Below are 18,894 nucleotides of genomic sequence, written 5' to 3'. Positions count from 1 at the left end.
TAGGTATACAGCGTCGAAATACAAACGGGGCGATCTGAACATTGAACCATTCACACCCCTTTTGGTAACCATGGCAGCCTCAATCGCTTCCAGCCAATCCCAGCCTCAGCTTTCCATCTCTCTCACGCTTTACGCCATCTTGAAATTATAGCTTCAGTTTGTAAAGTGCCTGAAATACAACAAAACTGCTCCTTTATCGCCTTCGTGGGCGATATGAACAGTTCTCGAAACAAACCGTCACAGGCAGCCGGGAAGGGGCAGAAGGACGCAGACAAAGCGGTGGAGAGCAGCAACCGTGACAGAAAGACCGGCGGAGGAATGCTGAGGAAGCTGAAGTCAAGGCGCAGCCACACGGATAAGTGGCCTTCGGTCACAGAGGATGAGCTCCGGGCTTTAGGACCAGATATCTCCCCGGACCATGTCCTGGGTCTGCGGGTTGTCACGGAAGGTATCCTATGAACCCAATAAACGTTATCTTTATAAGGTTTGATAACAGTAGGCTTAGGAAAAAAAATGTGCTAATTGTTGCTAATGTTAAATGTTCGCTTTTCTATCCACCTCTGGTCATCTTTGAAAGCGTAGAAATATTAACAATTAGTTTTGGGTACAATCTGTTATTCGCTTAAAATTGCCAGAAGGGAATGTAGTAATTATGGGTTTTATAACTACTGCTAGTATGGGGTTTGGAGCATCTTTTTTTGTTATTGTGTTTTGATGTTGTTTTTTTTTCAATCTGAGTCTCTGACAAAACACTCCCACAGCCTCATAGATCCTCCACCATACCGAATACTGTGAATAAAGTGCTTATCTTTCCCGTCAAACCCACTTGAAGAGTTTTTGTTTTGTTTTGCTGAAACTATTAATATTAGTTTCCAATAGTCTCCACAGCATCAGACTGAACGTCTCTGTGGTCAGAGTATTTGACAGGAAGACAGAAGGTTTTTTTTTTTTTCCTGCATCATGCACATGCAGTCAGTTGATGTCTGGTGGTTGTTATGAAGACTTGCTGACCCAAAATATGGCTTTTTCTAACATCAGCTTTAGGTTTATTTTACAATTTATTTTTGATAAGCCAGATAATTATAGGTCCTTGTCCAATTTAGAGTTCAGTGACCAGAAGAAGTGGTTCTTTGGGAGACATAATTCTTTAGTTTTCTAAAACAAAGTTTTTAAAAAAACTCATCTTCACCAGGGATCCCATAAAACGCTTTTATTTATTTATTTATTGTGCTCTACGTTGTCTATCCTGCATAATTCTCTTTAGCATCTTATATGAATTACAGCCCATCTGCTGCAAATCTTTTAAAACATGGTTAAAATGAACTACAAAAATGGGAAAGACTTCCTTGGATTTATTCCAATCTCCCCGTCAAGCAGTGACCGCCCTGTCTCATCATGAGTCTGTCAGAACCCTCCAAGTTACAGTAAATCCTTTCATTAGTCATCAGGCGCTCATTGGACTGGAGTTTAATCTAGCATTTCTTGTTATTTGGGGACTTTTCCCGGACCACACAACGAGTTGCTTTCCTTCTCTCTTGCTGTACTTTGAAGGTGTTGCATGGTCTCTCCACCCTGCGGGAAAAGGTGCAGAGGTCCTTAACTACTACCTCAATATTCAAAGTAAAGTCATGTTTGAACATTTTTGTTTGTGGGTTTCTCAAGAAAGGAAAAAAGTAAAGCTTATTGCTAAGGACAAAACAGGATTTCCCCAACTGTGGTCCTGATTCAGCTTTTCTCCGGTGTTTCAGACTACCTATGCAGACCTGAGGATAATATCTACAGCGTCGACTTCACACGGTTCAAAATCAGAGACCTCGAAACCGGAACGGTTCTTTTTGAGATTGCCAAACCTCCAAACAGTGGTAAGTGGTGCATTCAATTTACCCACCATGGACAGCTTGTTACTCCTAAACGCTAGGTGCAAGTTACAACCAAAGGTTATGGAGTCGTTTTGAGGGGCTTTCATACTGAACGAGCTGCATCTAGATGTGTCTCTGTGAGGTCAACAAACATGAAAACAGCAGTGTTCCTTGTTAAATACTGCCTAAAAGTCTTTCAGTGTCTATTTTTTTCCTACTGGAAAGTGACCTCGTCCAGGTTGTCTCCCAGGGTTGCCCTGCATTTAACTCCGTCCTTCCCCATATACCTGACCAGTTCCACTCTGTGATGTGAATCATGTTTGCATGGCCTCCAGTGAATTCATTCTCTGCTTTAGGTCATGTGGAGAAAGACGAAGAGAGCGGGGATGCAGACTCCAGCGTGGGGCGTTTCGTCAGATACCAGTTCACACCTGCCTTCCTAAAACTGCGCACTGTTGGGGCGACGTAAGTCCCTCGGCCTCCAACAGTCATCGTTACTCAACGCTTTCTGTACATGCTTAAAAAAGGGTCTCTGCTGTCTCTTTGTCCAACCGCAGCGTTGAGTTTACAGTGGGCGACCGGCCCATCAACAGCTTCCGTATGATCGAGAGGCATTACTTCCAGGGACGGCTCCTCAAGAACTTCGACTTCGACTTCGGCTTCTGTATACCCAACAGCCGCAACACATGCGAACATATTTACGAGTTCCCACAGCTTCCCGAAGACCTGAGTGAGTTTACGTCCCATTGTCAGAAATACCAGATCGCCGCTCTTCCTCCAGTTATTCTCACGTTAACTCACTTTGTGTTTCTTTTTCTCCTGTTTCAGTTCGCCAAATGGTGGAGCACCCATATGAGACCAAATCAGACAGTTTCTATTTTGTGGACAACAAACTGATCATGCACAACAAGGCAGACTATGCCTACAACGGTGGGCTTTAAAACCTGAAAGAAGAAATGGGTCCAGGATCTCTTAGTTGGAAAATGTCCTAGATTATACCCTTCTAAAACTTCTTCCAAAACAGGGTGTAGAAGTGTTTTTTTGTTGTTGTCGTTGTTGTTGTTGAAATTGTTAGAAACTGGACCAACTCTGCCTTACTACAAAAACACGGATCCATATGGAAGTACCTCGGGGAAGCTCAGCTTCGTGGACTCACAATAACTTTGCTCATGATTTCTGTATATCTGACTGAAGTGTTTGTTCTGTTGTGTGTTTTGGTTTGTCACGTTACTGCTTGAACCCTTCGACCGTAAGAGTTCACACTGTCTCTGCTGGAAGGGGACGCTTCTGGTCGCAGATAGTTAGGAATGTAATTCACTTAAACACTCATGTTTATTTAAATGACCCGTTTCTACTGACAATTGGATTTCCTGAGTGGGAAAGCAAGCTTAATATTTCTCAAGCGTTTTTTATCCTACCGTTTGATGAAGAGATAGCATGAATTGTGTTGAGTTTTTGTTATCGACTCGTGGCTTGAAATGTTCTGACTAACTGTGTCTGATTAAGGATAATTTCTTTCTGACTCAGAGTAGATTAGGGTTGTTTTTTTTTCTGGTAAACTTTCATTCCATTTGAGGAAAAACATGAACTTCTCATGATTACGTCTCATGTCACTAAGTTTCCTTTTGTTCTATCAAAAACTGGCAGAATCGAAGAAGGTGAGATGGTGATAGACTACATTTCTGGTCACTCGCACATAATGCATCAATAACCGCTTAGTTTGCATGTTTAAATTCACTCTGATGTGGTTCTACTTGTTTAGTTCCTTGAAATCCATCCTCCTGGTTCATTGAACAAGGAGGATGCAAACCTTTCCATTAAAAACTCAAAGGGAACCGAGAAAGGACCGATGATGTACAGCTCAGTGCAGACATGCTTAGACATCCTCTAAGTTTTTACTCAACAGCCATGTCATTTCTCCTCGGTTTGTACCTTAAAAGAGAAACATTTGTTTGTGCTTATTGTGAAACTATTGGTGGCCTTTTTAAAATTTAGGGTGCCTGTAAATCATTAGGGGTGACAAACTAAACTCCAACCTGTAGAGCAGGAAAGTGCCTTAAAATCTGGTGTTAGTGCTTTTTAAGAAAAAAAAACTTGCATAAGAAAGATTTGAACAATTCAGCAAGAATAATGGAAGTTACTTTCTTTTTATTATTTTCCACAAAAACCTTTTCTACTGCTGTCTTGTTTTCTAGTTCATGTAGTCGTTCATTTTTAGAAGTTATTAAGGGATTATGAAGAAAGCCGTTAATGGCTTCGTCCATGCGATGCCTTTAGCACCATTTCATTCTCACACTTTGTGTCTGGCCCTTGGTGTGTGATGCGTTTAATGTCTCTACACACAGAAGCAGCACTACTGTGGTTGCCGCGGAGACCTGTCCTGCTTTTTTTTTGTCCTCCAGTATGGGAGTTGTCGTTTTGCTCAAATGCATCAAGTGCATGAGCACTCTCTGTTTTGATTGTATTTCTGTAAACTGTTGCATAATATCCACTTTTTATATTCGATTAGTATTGTAATAAATAAAAGAAAGACAGACTGCAAGATGCATTCTCATCGGCATCTTGTTTCTCATTGGTGTCTAAATTCATAATTCTTAAACCATAGTCAAAATTTCTTCTGTTTAGAAGACATTTTTAATCAATTCATAAGGTGCGTCTGCATATTTAGAATATTAGCAAAACGTTAATTTCATTCAGAATGTGAAACCTATTGGATTCATTACCCAAATAGTAGTATATATTTTAAGCATATGCTGCAGTCAATTTTGAGGAATATATTACAGCCAAAGACCATAGCTTTGTTTTTCAACAAATTGAAAAATCATACAATAAAAAAATAAAAAATAGCATTTTTAGTACAGAAATTGCCATCTTCTGAAACATACTTCCTTGTATTAAACAGTACATTCACTCAGTACTTCGTCTGGCTCGTTTTGACAGAGTGTGACATCCACTATTACTTATTTTTATCATTGACCTAAGAGTTAGAATAACGCAAAACTCAACCATGTACCAGTTCCACATTGGAAAACCAGTTTAATTTACAAACTTGGATCTTTGGTGAGGTGGCTAACCACTTTAAGCAATTCAAGCTAATTAAAATGCATTTTTCTGCATTTTGTGAATGGTTTGATAAGATTCACATCATCCGAAGCGTACTTCTAGTATCAATGTTTCAGATGAAGTTTCCCATGTCGGATTTTAGAAATCAGGGTTGGTATGAAACCTTCAGCTATGCCATTTTAATACAGACTTCACATTGACAGTGTTAATTCAATTAAAGGCAAAAAAAGAGAAAGAAACAAAGAAAGAAAGAAAAGTAAATTTAAGAGTGAAGCTGAAATTTAAACACCATCAACTAATCATGCAGTGCCAATTATTACAATTTAAAGAAATAGCAATATGGTATTTAATTACTCTATTATTAGATAAATAGTATCTTTTTGTTAGGGTTATACATTTCTCTTCTACAAAAATCATAAAAGTGGCAGTCATTTCTTTTTTTGTGTGCAATGAAATAAGGGACTACATTACCCAGCATTCTCAGTTGAAAACAGAGAAACTCAAGCAGCACGTGGTGTTAACATGGCGTCCCGCGCCGAGAGGAGAGTTTCGAAGGACTCCAGCAGCAGTGACGACGAAGAGCTTAAAAAATGCCGGGAGGCCGTTTGGGAAAGCCAAACATTTAAGGCAAAAGGTAAATGATGCTAGTATTTCTGTGCCATTTTTGCATTTGCAACCGTTTTAGTAATTAATCCGGAATACTCACAGAGCTAGGAGTTGTGTGCTCGTGTGAAATTCGTTGGACGACTAATAATTTTTAGTTCCCTAAATTTTCGTGAGTTTGACGGCCGCCGTGCACAGCAGGAGGCTGACACCTCTGTGTCTTGTTTCAGATGGGGATGGCAGTGTTAAACAGGAGTCCAAGCGGTAAGCGTTGTCACATTTACTAATTTTAGAGCAGTTAAACTTAATGAACTTCGTGCTGAGCTGAAAGGTTCCATATTAAATTAAATTGTGGAAGTTAATTTTTTTTAACTTTACAGAGCCATATGGGAGAAAGTCTGAATCTGGGATGCATCATGCACCAATCAGAGATGTTGTGGTTGATCTCTGAATGTTGTAAAACTCTGACCGAGTAAAAAAAAAGACTTCTTTATGATAAAAAATGTTTAATGCAAAACATTTCTTACTCCAAAACAGCCCAGGACTTTTATCTAACACTTTAAACTGGTCAATTTATAACTCATTTAAATGCAGATTAATGGTTTTTATACTATAATGTCATGGAGAAAATGGAAGAAGTTTATGCGTCTTGCAGCCACTTAATTAAAACTGAGGAGCAAAGTGTATAAATTCTGTTGTGCAACAGCGTTGTGGTTGCTGACCATGAGCATGACGGAAACGAGCTCCAGGTCACCCAAGGATTTCGGAAACATGTCGCTAGAAAGCTGGAGCATCTTCTGGACAGGTAGGGAAAAGTTGTAATTACCGAAGAGGATCCTTATTTCTTCAGGACTCCGATTTTTAAGCAGCATTTTTGTTCTTCAGTTGCATTTCAGAAACGCAGCACATAGACTCAAAATGTCTGGAATCAAAATGTGATGATGGTCAAGATGAGGGTAAACGTCTGCTCTTTCTTTAAGCAGATTCGCCATTAGAGGAACTGACTTCACTTCAATGTTTTTTTTTTTTTGCAGGATTTCGTTTGTTTTCTACATCCGTCCCAGGACAGGAAGACGCCAAACCTTCGTCACCAGCCAGGCGTCGACCTCCTCCGAGCTCAAGGTTTTCTCTCTTTTTCCTCCTTCCTTTTTATTTCAAACACTTGATTTGGAGTTTTTCACCTTCCACAGAACATTCTACATTTTTCTGCTGCTTTGCAGTGACAGCGACAGCGAGATGGAAACCAGACTGAAGGAGGCAGCGGTGTCCATCAGTGACCTGTTACCTTCATCCATGCGCTCATCTTCCTCAGCAGAGCCTCTCGGCTCAGAATCTGGAGCAAAAAAGAAGAAGGTGCAAGAGGAAGAAGAGCATTGTGTCGTCAAGAAAAAGACGAAACGGAAAAAAGAAGAGAATAAGCAGGACTCTGTATCCTCTGCTCATCACCAAGGCAATGGTGAGCAGGAACACTCTGTAGTCAACACAAAACAAAAAAAGAAAAAGAAGCGTAAAAGAAATACAGAAGAAGCTGTGAACTGAGTTTTTAATCTAGTGTTTACTCATTCGGGCTGTCTGTGTTTTGTGTTGAACTGATCAAGTGGTGTGGAACACTCAATTACTTCTCAGATAACACAAGGCATCTAGTTTGTTTATAAAATAACTTTACATCCGTTGTTGATGATTATGCATATTTTTTTAAAAACTTCTCATCAAAAGTGGAAAAAAAAGCATTTAAGGAAAGCAAATTAAAAACAATGCAGGTAACATTTGTTTCATCTGAAGTTACAATTTCCGAGAAAAACAAAATATTTTAATAAAAATATACATTTTGGTGTTGATCTTGAGAGATATTTCTGTTATTTAAGTTGTGATTTTTTTTCTCTATCAGTTCTAGGTACTACTAAAAGTTGTGCCAAGTCAGTTTTTACTCTCAGACATCACTGGTTGCGGTCTCCGGGTTCTCCTCCCAGTGTTGGCTGTCCATCCCCACACCTCCTTAGTCCAGCTGACAAGCCAGAACCACTACATAGCCAGGGAGGTGTTACTGGGCTGTGGACACCATTTGTGTAGGCATATAGGAGCCGATGTCTGTGGGTGAAGGTGAGAGGAGGTGAGACTGATGGCGTTCTGTCGTCTGGGAGGAAGGATACAACTCGAGGCTCTCGGAAGAAGCTGTTCAGAAGAGTGATAAAGTCAGTTTAGACTCGGCTTAGAGGTTTCTGGCAAAATTAGTTTTTTTTTACTCAACCACCCACAGGAGCATCAGATTAGAAAACGCAAATTGTTTTTATTTATACATTAGCATGTCACAAATGATTTATACCATACTCGGTAATTAATGTCAAAAAAAAATTGGCAGTACAGAAATAAAACCCATTTTATAATTTCTTATTGCATCTTTCTGATGGTGAGTGAAAAACAGAAGCAAGAGAAATGTTCTATGAGATTTAAATGGACTTTATTAGCTGATCATGAGTAAATATGACTCTGTGTGGATGAGCTGGAGTTTAGGCAGGTTATTGGTCTGAAGCATGAAGGAGTATCCGTACACTGCCCAGAAGGATGGACGTCAACTTGCTAACAATCGCTTCTGCCGACAAGTCTGGAAAGAATTATGGGATAGTTTCCAAACAGTTCTGGTCAATTTCGTTTGAACCCTTCCTATTTCCAATTCATACCTGTGTGCGACTTCATTTATTTGTATAGTTAGGTACTTTAATCAATTGTCACAGAGTAAACTTCTTTAAATTGTTGGTTGTTAAATGAAACCCCCTCCTGGATGGGTAGGAATTTAGCATGGCCAATGGAAAATGTTCTTCAGCGAACCATTCCCATTTTATATCCAAAAGAAAGTGGTTACGACAAGACCAAAACTACAAAAACATTTAAGAGAGCCTCACCCAAAGCTGATTTCCAAACACGTTGGTGGCAGGGTGATGGTTTAGACTTGTATTGCACTGTTAAGATCAGAGTTTTCCAGTGCCAAATCAAGCCATCTGTCTGACGACTAAAGCTTGGCAGAGTTTGCGTTTACATCCATCTAATGGAATATCATTTCAGACCTAATCTTAGTCATACTTGTAAGAATTCAGCTTTCTGAACTGCTACTGTGGCCCTGAGAGCCAACAGGGCCACAGTTGCCTTTTGTACTTTCAAAATCACTATTCATAGAGATTCTCTTAAATATATTTGGACAATGAGTGGTGAGGCTTTGCTTGCTCTGGTACTCTACCTGGTACAGGTGTGTGTGGCTGCAGGTGTAAAGAATCTTCCTGCAAAGGGGAATCCGTCTCTTCCTCAGGATCTGCTGTGAGGATCTCCTCAAAAAAAAGTTTAAGCTCGAGGTTTAAAATCTTACTGACGATCTACCAGCCCAATAAAGTCATCAGAGACGTACCTGTCGGACCGCAGCGAGGCTGGTCAGGGTCCCCAGACTGCTGCTGTCAGTGATGACCATGGCTTGAGACAGCAGGCTGGATGAATGGTACTGAGGCGACTCTGACTTGTTGTACACTGTCATGGGGAAGAGATGAATGAGCCTTTGCCTTCTGCGTGATGTTAAACTGATATGCTGTTGAAGCCTTACTGTGACATGGCAGCTGTGTCATGGTTGCCATGAACGGACTGGCAGCCATGTGACCCTGAAGCTGCTGTTGTATTGCCTGCTGGTGGGGTGTGTGAAGCTGCTGCTGGAAAGAAATTGGCTGGAGAGTGGTGAAACCAGCCCCCATGTTGTTAATGACAGGGACAGTCTGCGACTGCGTAGGGGCCAAACCTGTGAAACATCGGGCATAGACCTCACTCTTCGTATTGCTATGTTTTCCATTCAAAAATATGGAGAGTAAATCGACAGACTGAGCTACCTATTAGAAGCGAGGACTCGCCCAGACTCATGACGCTGGGCACCGAGGCCATGATGAGGCTCTGTGAAGAGGCTGGAGATGCAGAAAGACTGTGCAGGGATGTCAGAGTGCTTACTGGGGGCAGTGGTCCACTGCCAGACACCTGCAGCCAGGGGGAAAGTATGGTCACAACGTTAGGGTTACTCAGAGTGGACTGGTGAAACACCAGGACAAACACTCACCAGCTTGGGGTTATGAGACTCGAGGAGTGTATGGCTGGGTTCTAGTTGCACAGGGCTGACCACAAGACGTCCCACACGGTCCCCTATGCTGCTTCTTGCTGTGCTCCCTGTGTCACAGGAGATTTGCTGGCTATACTTTACACCTGGGAAAGCAGTGCGAATCAGGTTTCAGGACGATATCCAGGCTGATTAGTTTACACGCATCAGTCTCAGAACCTGCACAGTCATGTCTACCAAAATCTGTGGTACTTGCAAGGCCGCCTTAGTCGTAACAGCTTAATCCCTAATCTCAGTTTACAGGAAATAGTCCTGGAATAGAAGCTGTAGGTTTGCTTAACCAGTTGTGGTGTATTACCATGCTCAGGACTTGTTGGAAGGGCAGCATTAGAGGAGGAAGCTGACTGGCTGTTGAAAGATGTGTCAAGGGCCAACTTGTGACGAAAAGCCTCCTCTTTACGCCGGTTGGCAAACCAGTTGTACACCCTGACTTCAGTAACTAGGTTTGAACCCAGACCAGCAAGCTGGGAAGGGGACACCCCTCTCTGGAGGCACTCGGCTCTGAAAAATAAGAAATACACTTACAGATGAGTTAACAAATGAAAGATATGAACTGAAGTCATTGACTAAATAAACAAGAAGCAAATGCAACAATCAATTAAATTTTATTTGTGTAGCACATTTCAGCAGCAAAGCATTTCAAAGTGCTTTACATAATTAAAATAAAAACAGCATGTGGCATTGAAATGAAATCAGTGATGCTTCATTTCCCAATGGAATAGGATATTGTGAGATGCTCATATGTGGCATAACATCATGGGTGTTGGTTCATGTTTTGCTGCCAAAGCAGCTCTGACTTACTGAGGTATGGCCTCCAGTAAACCCTTGAAGGTTTGCTTTCGTACTTAATACCAAGATCTTGACAGGCCATCTCAAGTCCTGTAAGTTGCAAAACTACATGGAATGCACTTGTTTGTCCAGTACACCCTACTGATGCTTGACTGGATTGAGGCGAAACATTTTTGAAGCGAACACATTCCTGAAGGAATTTAGCTTTGTGGCGGCATGAGTTGTCTTGTTGAAAGAGTACACAGCCATCAAGTAATACTGTTCCAATTCAGACTAATCTACATAAATTAGTCTGTGCACATAAATTATTTTTTTTCCATCAGAAAGACCATTAAATTATTTCGTTTTATGAGCAAGAGTGGCTCAGATGTTGAATCTGATGAAAGGAACCAGCCTTTGCTGTCCACATGCATTTATGAGCCTTCGTTGCCCATGAGTCTGGTGAGCAAGCCAATGTAGCTACTGCTTGTTCACTTATTTGACCATCTTTGATGGACACCAAGCCATATTTCTGGAGATACTCTGGCCCAATCTTCTATCCTTGACAATTCAACCCTTGTCAGACTTCCTCAAGTTCCTACTCGTTCCCATTTTTATGTTAACATTTCAGCTTTGATGATAAAGTGTTCAGTTTTCTTCCTAACATACCCCACCCATTAAAAGGTGCCATGAAAAGGAGTGAAGCGGTGTCATTCTCGTCATCTGTCTGAGACGATAATGTTTTGCCATATCGCTGCATGTCTGCAAAATAAAAAACGAATCATCTAAAATCTCCCCACACCTGTTGCATTCCTCTACCAATCCCTCTCTTTCCTCCTTGCTGGGGTTCTTCTGACGTTCATAGGCATTGAAGAGGATCTGTAGGGATGCCGGGCCCCACTTGAACCTGTTCCTCCTTCCTTTCTTGGTGTCTTCTCCTTGTTCCTCCACCGGTGCCAGGCCATGTTTGGCGTTTGTAAATTCTAGATTTAAAAAAAAAAAATAGTTTCTATTACCATTGTGTCTCCATCTCCTAGGACTGCTGCTAGCTTTGGGTTTAAATCAAGCAGAGCTTGGTGCTTCTGTGCAGGTTTTGTACTCACGCTGGCTGATCTCGCACTGCTTCTTGACGTACCAGCTGTAGAGAGCAGCTCTCTTTTGGTTCTTCATGGGTGTGCCTTTGTTGAGGTGCTGGGAGAGATGGGACTGGTTGAGGCCTGTGGACTCTACCACTTCTCTCTGAGGTAAGTTGTGCTGCTGCATGTAGCTTTTCACCATTTTTGCAACCTGCCAGGGGTCCTCCCTGTTCAGCAGAGAGGGCAAAATACTTAACAGGTCACCCAAACTCAAGACCACACAGCTACTTAATTTTGAAAGCACTTTGATTGCTGTAAAAATATTGGGATTTTTTTGTAAATACCATTTGTATTCAGAAGTCATGACTTTTGGGTTCCAGGAAAAATCTGCTGGAATGTCCGCTGAAGTTGGAATCATATCTTGTAAGAGTTCGACTCCTGTGAGCAATCCAATATAGCTGTAGAGCTACTAAAACTTGTGTTTACACATTGGTTGAATTGTGTCTTGTAAAATTAGTCACGTAGTTAAGAAGAGAAATCTATAGTTTAATGTGAATTTATTGGTTACACATAAAAAACTGCTACCTGACAGTATAGCTAATAGTAATTGGTCTGGTCACAGAACATGGCAAGCATAAAAATCTAACTTCAACAATTTTATTTTTTTTCTTTCCAAATGCTGTTTATTAAGTGGGAAGATCTCCCACAAAATGCCATTTAGTATGAGAAATAATCTTTACAACTATTTTTTTTCTCCTAGTGTATTAGAAAGTTAGAGAACATGAAGAGAAGGATATTTGAATGTTCCTCCTTGCTTATCTTAGATTATCCAGTATTCTGGGCTCTCACTTTTTGTCTTTATATGATTCAGGTCTGAGATTGATTTGGGAGTCAATTTTGTGGAGATTTTTGGCTGGTTTTTCTGATTTGGGTACACAATTAGAAAAGAAAGACTTGGTAACAAGACAGAGGGATGATGGAGGCTACATTTTGCAAAGATGCATTTGAGGCTTCAACTCTTGGTTGTTAAAAACATCAGTTGTATCTAATGGAGTAAAGAGATATAAATATTTCATGAAAATAAAACTTAACTAGTTGCAGAGACTAATGTTTAAGTAGCTAACATACACAAGCTAATCCAATCGCTATAATTTTACATTTTCATTCATTTCAATGTTACCATTTCATGATGAAGCATTTCAACTCAGCAAGGGAACCTGTATTGCATTGTTTCTCTACTCCTGTCCTATATTTTTGATTAAATATAAAATTAATTCCTTGTGCCTCAAAATATTTTCATAGCTCCAGTGAAAATATTGGCCTAGTGTCATTTCAGAGTTAGAAAAATGGTCTTAACTTGCAGTTTGAAGCAGCCAATCAGACGCCAGGCTCTCACTGACCCCGCCCACTGAGTTTGACAGGTGAAGTTGACAATTTGGAACATGAAATTATTCATTAAATCATGAAATAACTGTTTTTACAGTAAAAATCATGACATTTAAATGATTTTATTGACTATAATTAATTCTATATTCAATAAATTCTCTGTAGTTCCAGATTTATTAAATTCTTTACACATTAAAAAAATGATTTCACAAGTTATTTTTTGTAATTTGGCACTCTTCACTTCATGTTATTGTTGATGTTTGTAACTTTTACCTCCATAAATGCACATTTCTGTACAAATATACAGGTGTTCAAAATGAGTTTGATTACCTGCACATGTGACCGCCAGTACCAAACGCATATTGTTTCCATCTTAATTGACTAAAAATTAGATAGCCAAGTCCAAATAGTTTTCATTTACTTTTTTTTCCTTCTCCATAGAACGTGAGAATCGCTACTAGTTTCTATAGAAGTGTTAAGCAGGTACAGGCAGTGAAAACATTGGACTTAATGTGTTTCCACATACAGGGAAGTTGCATAGAGGCCTATTGACAGAGAGAGATAAGAGAAAGCACACGGGAGCAAAGTCCAGCCCTTTCGGATCACTGGAGGGGAAGAAACATGTAAAAGGTTTATGAGGCCTAATTTAATGTTCGGACTCTGTCTGAAAGCTTGAAAATACATGATACCTTAAAAGACCCCATTTGAAGCAGCAAATATTCAAATATAAGTTCAATTAAATGAAGCATTAAATGAAAACTGTTTTAATGACAGGTGCTTTAACACGTTTTTATGTATGAAGTGTGTCTTTGAGGAATGCTTGTCTTTTTAATTTTCTAAATCTGCTCTTAAAGACGCGCTCCGAAATATTGCTTAAGCGTTATGCAAACACGGTCTCCTGTTACCAGCCCCACTCCATTAATCTTCACCTACCTGTATGCGTGGAGCTTATTTATTAAGAAATGGCAAGTGAATAATGATGGGAGTGGGTAATTAGTAACTAGCAAAGGAGGAACCCTCTTTAAATTCGCCTCAGAAGCCAGATTGCAGAGAGAGAAACAGAGAAGCATGTGAAGGAGGGAGGATTTAGGAAAGAGAGGAGAACCGAAGTGAAGAATAATGTTTCAGACAGAAAAATAGTTTGGGCCAGAATACGGGGGAACAGACTCATTTGATGAGGAGGTTCTAAATTTCCAAAATGTTTAACCTAGTTCCTTTAGGGCGAAAAAAATCGCTGTGTGTGCAAAGGCTTCAGTAAGACATCAAGATGACCCTGCCGTTGCCATGGAATCTCCAGAAAACTTTGGGATGTACTCACTGCAGCAACCGGTCGACCTCGGCCCTCAGCTTGGACGCCTTTTCCGGAGGAAGCTTCTCCAGCTCTCGGAATATAGGCGGAGGGAAATCCATTTCTCCTTCCTCAGAGCTCTCTCCATCCCCCTTGTCTCCCCTCTCGGCGCCGGCTCCGGCCCTGCTGCGCTCCAGCTCGCCCACGGCTTGGACTAGGACGTCCCGGGACAGCCCGGATTCCAGCAAGGCCCAGATGAGTTGCTCCTGAAGGGCGGTCAGACGACTCGGCCTCGCCATGGCTGCCCTCGCCCTCTCCTCTCCCTCCATTGGTCTGGTGCCTTATCGTGCTGCTGCCTCACAAACAAACACTGCTCACATGTGCTCTCCCTGTCGCATTCAAATAGCAGCCGGACGGCCTGCGTTTGGCCTCATTCTTTTTTTTTCCATACACGCTGCCCTTCTTCAAATGAAAAACCAGAGCGCTTTCATTTTCCTCCACTGATTTTCTTCCCGATGCGTCCTCAGCTGCCTGGGTTTTGCTCTCCACCTGCTGTTTTCCTTTCAAAGGTCAATTTTTCTTTTTTTTTTTTTTTACCTTCCTCCTTTTCACCCCCTCCTCCTTACGAGCGCCCTGTGAACTTTGTCCCCTCTCCCTCAGTCCCCAACAGTGACCAAAGTACAATTTAAGAACAATAACCAAACATGAGCAAAGTTGCATTTGCTGAGGCTTCTGACAAAAACTGTCTGCCAAGTCAGGGAACAAGAGCCAATAAATGAGAAGATGTGATTGCAGGTCAAGTGGATTTCTTATTTTTAATGTAAAACTTGCTTTCGGGACAGATAATCTTTTTTTTTTTTTTATCAGGGTCGTTTTCCACAGTAGAGATTTCCCTCTATTTATTTCAGAATGCCTGTATACCACAGTCGATTATTTAGTGAACTTCTAGTGATTCAAAGCGCTGTAAGTTACTGCAGGTCAAGGACAGTTTGATGATCAACTTGTACCACTAGAGAGCGCTGTTGTGCCATCTATGCATTGAATTGGCCCAGTTCTGTAGAAATTTATTTCAGTGACGGGTCTCATCAAAACCAAAACAACAAAAAAAGAAAGGTGAGGTATATATGAAGTGAGGTGTATATATATGTGTGTGTATATATATATATATATATATATATATCTGTTATCTTGTAATTAATTATTTTGGAATCATTTACTATAATGTGTCTACACTTGTATTGTTGAAAGAGGCACTCAAAGACAAACTTTTCACTTCCAGGGACTGAAATCTTTGCCAATTCTTTTAAATACAGCTCAAGCTCAGTGAGATTTGTCTGACAGTGCAAAACATCAATTTCCAAGCCTTACTGCAGATTTTCTCTTAGATTTCTGGACTTTGACTGGACCATTCCAACACAATGTTTTTCTGGTTGCATGTTAAAGGTAATCCTCCTGGGATATTAAGCTTCTTTTTCAACCTCTAGCAGGTTTCCTTCTTGGATTCTCCAATATTTAGCTCTGTTTAGCTTCCCTGCGCCGGCTTCATAAAAACATTGCCACAGCATGATGCTTCCACCACCGTGTTTCACCATTGGGAAGATGAGTTCAGGGTGAGGTGCGATGTTAAAAATAATCTACAGGTGACTTGTGAAGGCAAGGTTGTGTGAAATTTTAATTAGTGGTGTCAGAATAAGATGAGATTAAAAACTGCATACCACACTTTTCAGATAGGCTCATACAATTTATTTCTTTTAGAAGACCTATAAGCATTGGTCTTGGATGTATGCATCTAGCTTCTATTTTAAATAACAGCATAAAAAAAGATCTGCTTCACAAACTACGTACACCACGGTATCTCAGAGTAGAGATGTGTAAGGCTTATTCAGGTATTCATCAAGCACAGTGAGCAGGTTTGAACTTGCAGCATCAACAGGTGGTAGAAAACGCGTCACTGTAACTGTAACCACAGATTTTTCCCTTTGCAGATTTGTTTCACCCCAATCCAGCTTGTCTTTGTCCTTAATCCATTTCTTGTTCTTTTTGTCAAAGAAAGTTGGCTGGAATTAGTTGTGGGGTAACTGTAAAGCAAACTACATGGGCAAAATCCTTTGAGAGGTAATGTGCCCTCTTAGCTCCCCCCATCCCAACAGAGAGCAGCTTCCCCTCTGCTCTCTTTTCAGTGTAAAACGCTCACTTTCTCCACCCCGATCGCATTATACCGTTCTCATGTTCAGCCTATCAGCACCTTTTTGTGGCCAGCTCTTGTTACCCCACCCCACCCTTGGGATGATGGCATTATACAGTATTTGGAAGGGTAACAGAGCTCCCTCTATCTCCCTGAGACATGCCACTGACCTGTAATTAAGACTCATTGTACTACTGAGAGGAAACTCCTCACGCAAACGGACAGAGGGCAGTGTGTGTGGACTTCCAACAGCTCAGATACCGCTGTGACTAATGCTACGCCACACAGCCAGGTTTTATCGAAAAGGAACACATGCGGCACGCACTGGAGCGTGCTTTTTTTTTGGTCCTCTCCGAAAAGAACTCAAAGCTGTACTGATTGGTAATGAGACACAATCCGCACACTGCCCATCTCTCATTAACAAACCATTGCTCACCACCTCTGTGTGTGTATGTGTGCATTTCCATTGTGAACACCTCTCTCACTCCATCGCCGCTTTGATCTGGCCTGCCTTTTTTTTTTTTGCCCTCCCCTCTCTACCCCAACCCAACTTATTCAACCCCATTGATCATGCATGCAGAAACTTAACACACCCCTCAATTTCTGCCCAAATGGCCCCTTGTCCCACTTCCAGAGCTCCATCATCAGCTAGTAGACCTGCTTGCAGTCAGGACACTGACCGCGTCACTCAATCAGGATGGAGCGCACTGCAAGTTACCATTGTGGGGGCACAATCTGTCCCTGTAAAGTTCCTCTCTTTAATAAACGGCAGTGGCAACATACCCCCTTTTTTTTTTAAAGCACCTCCAAACTTTCTTCGAACTCCAAGCTTCTTGTAAGGCAGCATTGAGTTTTACACCCACCTTAAGTCAAAGCTGTCATTCCCTTTGTCTGAGTTGGACGGGCTATTGATCGGCCTTAACATTAGTTACCAGGTCACATGTTGAGTCAGTGTTGAGAAGATTAGCGGGAGCTGGCTTTAGTAGCTACTAATTAAATGCTTAAACCTCAGCAATGAATGAGCACGCAGCACACAAGCCTTCTGTTGTCCCACACTGCGTAAACCAGTTTGCAATGTGGAGGCAGAGAGCACAATAATGGACTCTGAAACACGTCTACCCTTCTCAGAGCGTTAAAGTGATGCAGCTGACGGCCTTTAGAGCTTAAGCATCAGCTGTTACACAAGTAAAAATCAAGGATATCATTGCATAAGTACCCCTCACAATGAACTGTGACGTGCATTTCAAGCTTTTCAGATACGTTTCAAACTACGTGTTTATGCAGTCATGAGATTTTTCCTCTAAACTGTGAGCCGTTTCCCTTCCTGTTTCTGCAACATTAAAGACCACTTTCAAACAGGTGAGGACTCCATCATAAATCAGTTACTTTATCTCCAAATCATTTCTGATAACTCTTTATCTTAACTGAAGTGGATATTGGATCAAGGTGGTCAGCATTAGCAAGATAGTGACAGGAAGCTAGGAAGCCATCTCTTCAAATTAATGGCCCAACTTGCTTGACTTCCTGTAAAACATAACATCAATGCTACATTTATAGAGAGATAGATTCCTTTCATTTATTATCCACATGCAAATGTTGTGTTATGTTTTTAGTTAACCTACCCAATTGCACTTTTCTTTGGACCGGTGTATACAAAGCAATAAAAAATACTGCAGAATATATTTATGTTGAAATTTTGCTCTTACTCTACTGCATTCTTTTCTTTTTATACTTTTTATGTTTGTGTGATGCAACAGACTGGCGACCTGTCCAGGGTGAACCCCACCTCTCGCCCGGAACGTTAGCTGGAGATAGGCACCAGCAACCCTCCCAACCCCACTAAGGACAAGGGTGCACAGAAGATGGATGGATGTTGGTGTGAACACACTTTGATCGCCTTCCACTTTGTTGCTTTTGCACCTCTCTGTGGCACAATAAAGACATTTCTATTATTTCAGCAGGAATAGGAATAAGTGTGGCTTTTAAGTTTTTGTATAAATGCAAGTCATGCAGATGTTTGTTTAAATTTTCTATCTCCTCTGACAACATTTGACGAAAATGTGATGCCTGCCATTCTTTTTGTTTCCATATGTGCAGACAGGGCGCAACTGAGGTGTATGCGGACACAGTATATGCACACACAAACGTAAAATAAAGGAAATGTGGACAAAAAAAATTTCGGCATCACTTTGGCGCCCCCTCTAGTGCAGCACCCCTTGTCGCATAATATTGGATTCCAGAGATGGGTAGAATACCCCAAAAGACTAGCACTACTTTAACACATTTTTATTCAAATAAAAGTAAAAAGTAGCCATCCAAAAATTACTTGAGTAAGAATAAAAAAGTATTTGGTAAAAATGTATACTTATGCACGTAACTGATAAAAAATATCAATCATTTAATATTTAAAAATTACTTCCTCAGACAGAACAAGATACAAAGTTATGTTAAACTTTAATAGCTTAAGGATAAAAAATAAAATAATTCATATAAAATAACTAAATCATGGAATATATATTTTTTTC

General features: G+C 40.8%; 3 protein-coding genes and 1 long non-coding RNA gene across 4 annotated transcripts; 3 read left to right on the top strand and 1 right to left on the bottom strand.

The window, feature by feature from the left end:
- The first annotated feature begins 97 nt into the window (after positions 1–97).
- On the top strand, positions 98–4,401 carry unc119b (unc-119 lipid binding chaperone B). Its single transcript, XM_014977417.2, has 5 exons — positions 98–448; positions 1,749–1,862; positions 2,216–2,324; positions 2,417–2,589; positions 2,688–4,401. Exons 1-5 carry the CDS (start codon positions 214–216, stop codon positions 2,798–2,800), a joined length of 744 nt encoding a protein of 247 aa, XP_014832903.1. The 5' UTR covers positions 98–213; the 3' UTR covers positions 2,801–4,401.
- A 1,006-nt stretch (positions 4,402–5,407) lies between these two features.
- On the top strand, positions 5,408–7,363 carry cunh12orf43 (chromosome unknown C12orf43 homolog). The gene is made up of 6 exons (XM_014971880.2): positions 5,408–5,556; positions 5,756–5,789; positions 6,232–6,330; positions 6,411–6,481; positions 6,560–6,647; positions 6,746–7,363. The coding sequence occupies exons 1-6, from the start codon at positions 5,445–5,447 to the stop codon at positions 7,062–7,064; spliced, it is 723 nt and encodes a 240-aa protein (XP_014827366.2). The 5' UTR covers positions 5,408–5,444; the 3' UTR covers positions 7,065–7,363.
- hnf1a (HNF1 homeobox a) lies at positions 7,062–14,513 on the bottom strand. The gene is made up of 10 exons (XM_014971896.2): positions 14,215–14,513; positions 11,538–11,737; positions 11,237–11,417; positions 9,965–10,167; positions 9,610–9,752; positions 9,389–9,530; positions 9,112–9,300; positions 8,923–9,038; positions 8,758–8,842; positions 7,062–7,697 (listed from the first exon to the last, which is right to left on the bottom strand). The coding sequence occupies exons 1-10, from the start codon at positions 14,511–14,513 to the stop codon at positions 7,567–7,569; spliced, it is 1,689 nt and encodes a 562-aa protein (XP_014827382.1). The 3' UTR covers positions 7,062–7,566.
- A 299-nt stretch (positions 14,514–14,812) lies between these two features.
- Positions 14,813–18,545, top strand: LOC148157725 (uncharacterized). Its single transcript, XR_015764288.1, has 2 exons — positions 14,813–15,297; positions 18,127–18,545. It is a non-coding gene; the product is annotated as an uncharacterized LOC148157725 (long non-coding RNA).
- Positions 18,546–18,894: the final 349 nt, after the last annotated feature.

Source organism: Poecilia mexicana, unplaced genomic scaffold, assembly GCF_051168715.1.
Source record: "Poecilia mexicana isolate PSO_F unplaced genomic scaffold, ASM5116871v1 scaffold_9, whole genome shotgun sequence".
In the NCBI taxonomy this organism is placed as follows: Eukaryota; Metazoa; Chordata; class Actinopteri; order Cyprinodontiformes; family Poeciliidae; genus Poecilia; species Poecilia mexicana.
This window is presented reverse-complemented; position numbering and strand designations above follow the sequence as displayed.

What these genes read in the sequence shown, in the direction of transcription:
- cunh12orf43 (XM_014971880.2), top strand. Translation starts at nt 5,445, where the DNA reads ATGGCGTCCCGCGCCGAGAGGAGAGTTTCGAAGGACTCCAGCAGCAGT. An exon ending in GTTAAACAGGAGTCCAAGCG is followed by an intron (nt 5,790 to 6,231) that starts GTAAGCGTTGTC and finishes GTTGTGCAACAG; the next exon opens with CGTTGTGGTTGCTGACCATG. An exon ending in CGACCTCCTCCGAGCTCAAG is followed by an intron (nt 6,648 to 6,745) that starts GTTTTCTCTCTT and finishes GCTGCTTTGCAG; the next exon opens with TGACAGCGACAGCGAGATGG.
- unc119b (XM_014977417.2), top strand. Translation starts at nt 214, where the DNA reads ATGAACAGTTCTCGAAACAAACCGTCACAGGCAGCCGGGAAGGGGCAG. An exon ending in TCTGCGGGTTGTCACGGAAG is followed by an intron (nt 449 to 1,748) that starts GTATCCTATGAA and finishes CCGGTGTTTCAG; the next exon opens with ACTACCTATGCAGACCTGAG. An exon ending in ACAGCTTCCCGAAGACCTGA is followed by an intron (nt 2,590 to 2,687) that starts GTGAGTTTACGT and finishes CTCCTGTTTCAG; the next exon opens with TTCGCCAAATGGTGGAGCAC.
- hnf1a (XM_014971896.2), bottom strand. Translation starts at nt 14,513, where the DNA reads ATGGAGGGAGAGGAGAGGGCGAGGGCAGCCATGGCGAGGCCGAGTCGT. An exon ending in GCAGTGCGAGATCAGCCAGC is followed by an intron (nt 11,418 to 11,537) that starts GTGAGTACAAAA and finishes TTTTAAATCTAG; the next exon opens with AATTTACAAACGCCAAACAT. An exon ending in GCCACACACACCTGTACCAG is followed by an intron (nt 7,698 to 8,757) that starts GTAGAGTACCAG and finishes TCTTCTGAACAG; the next exon opens with CTTCTTCCGAGAGCCTCGAG.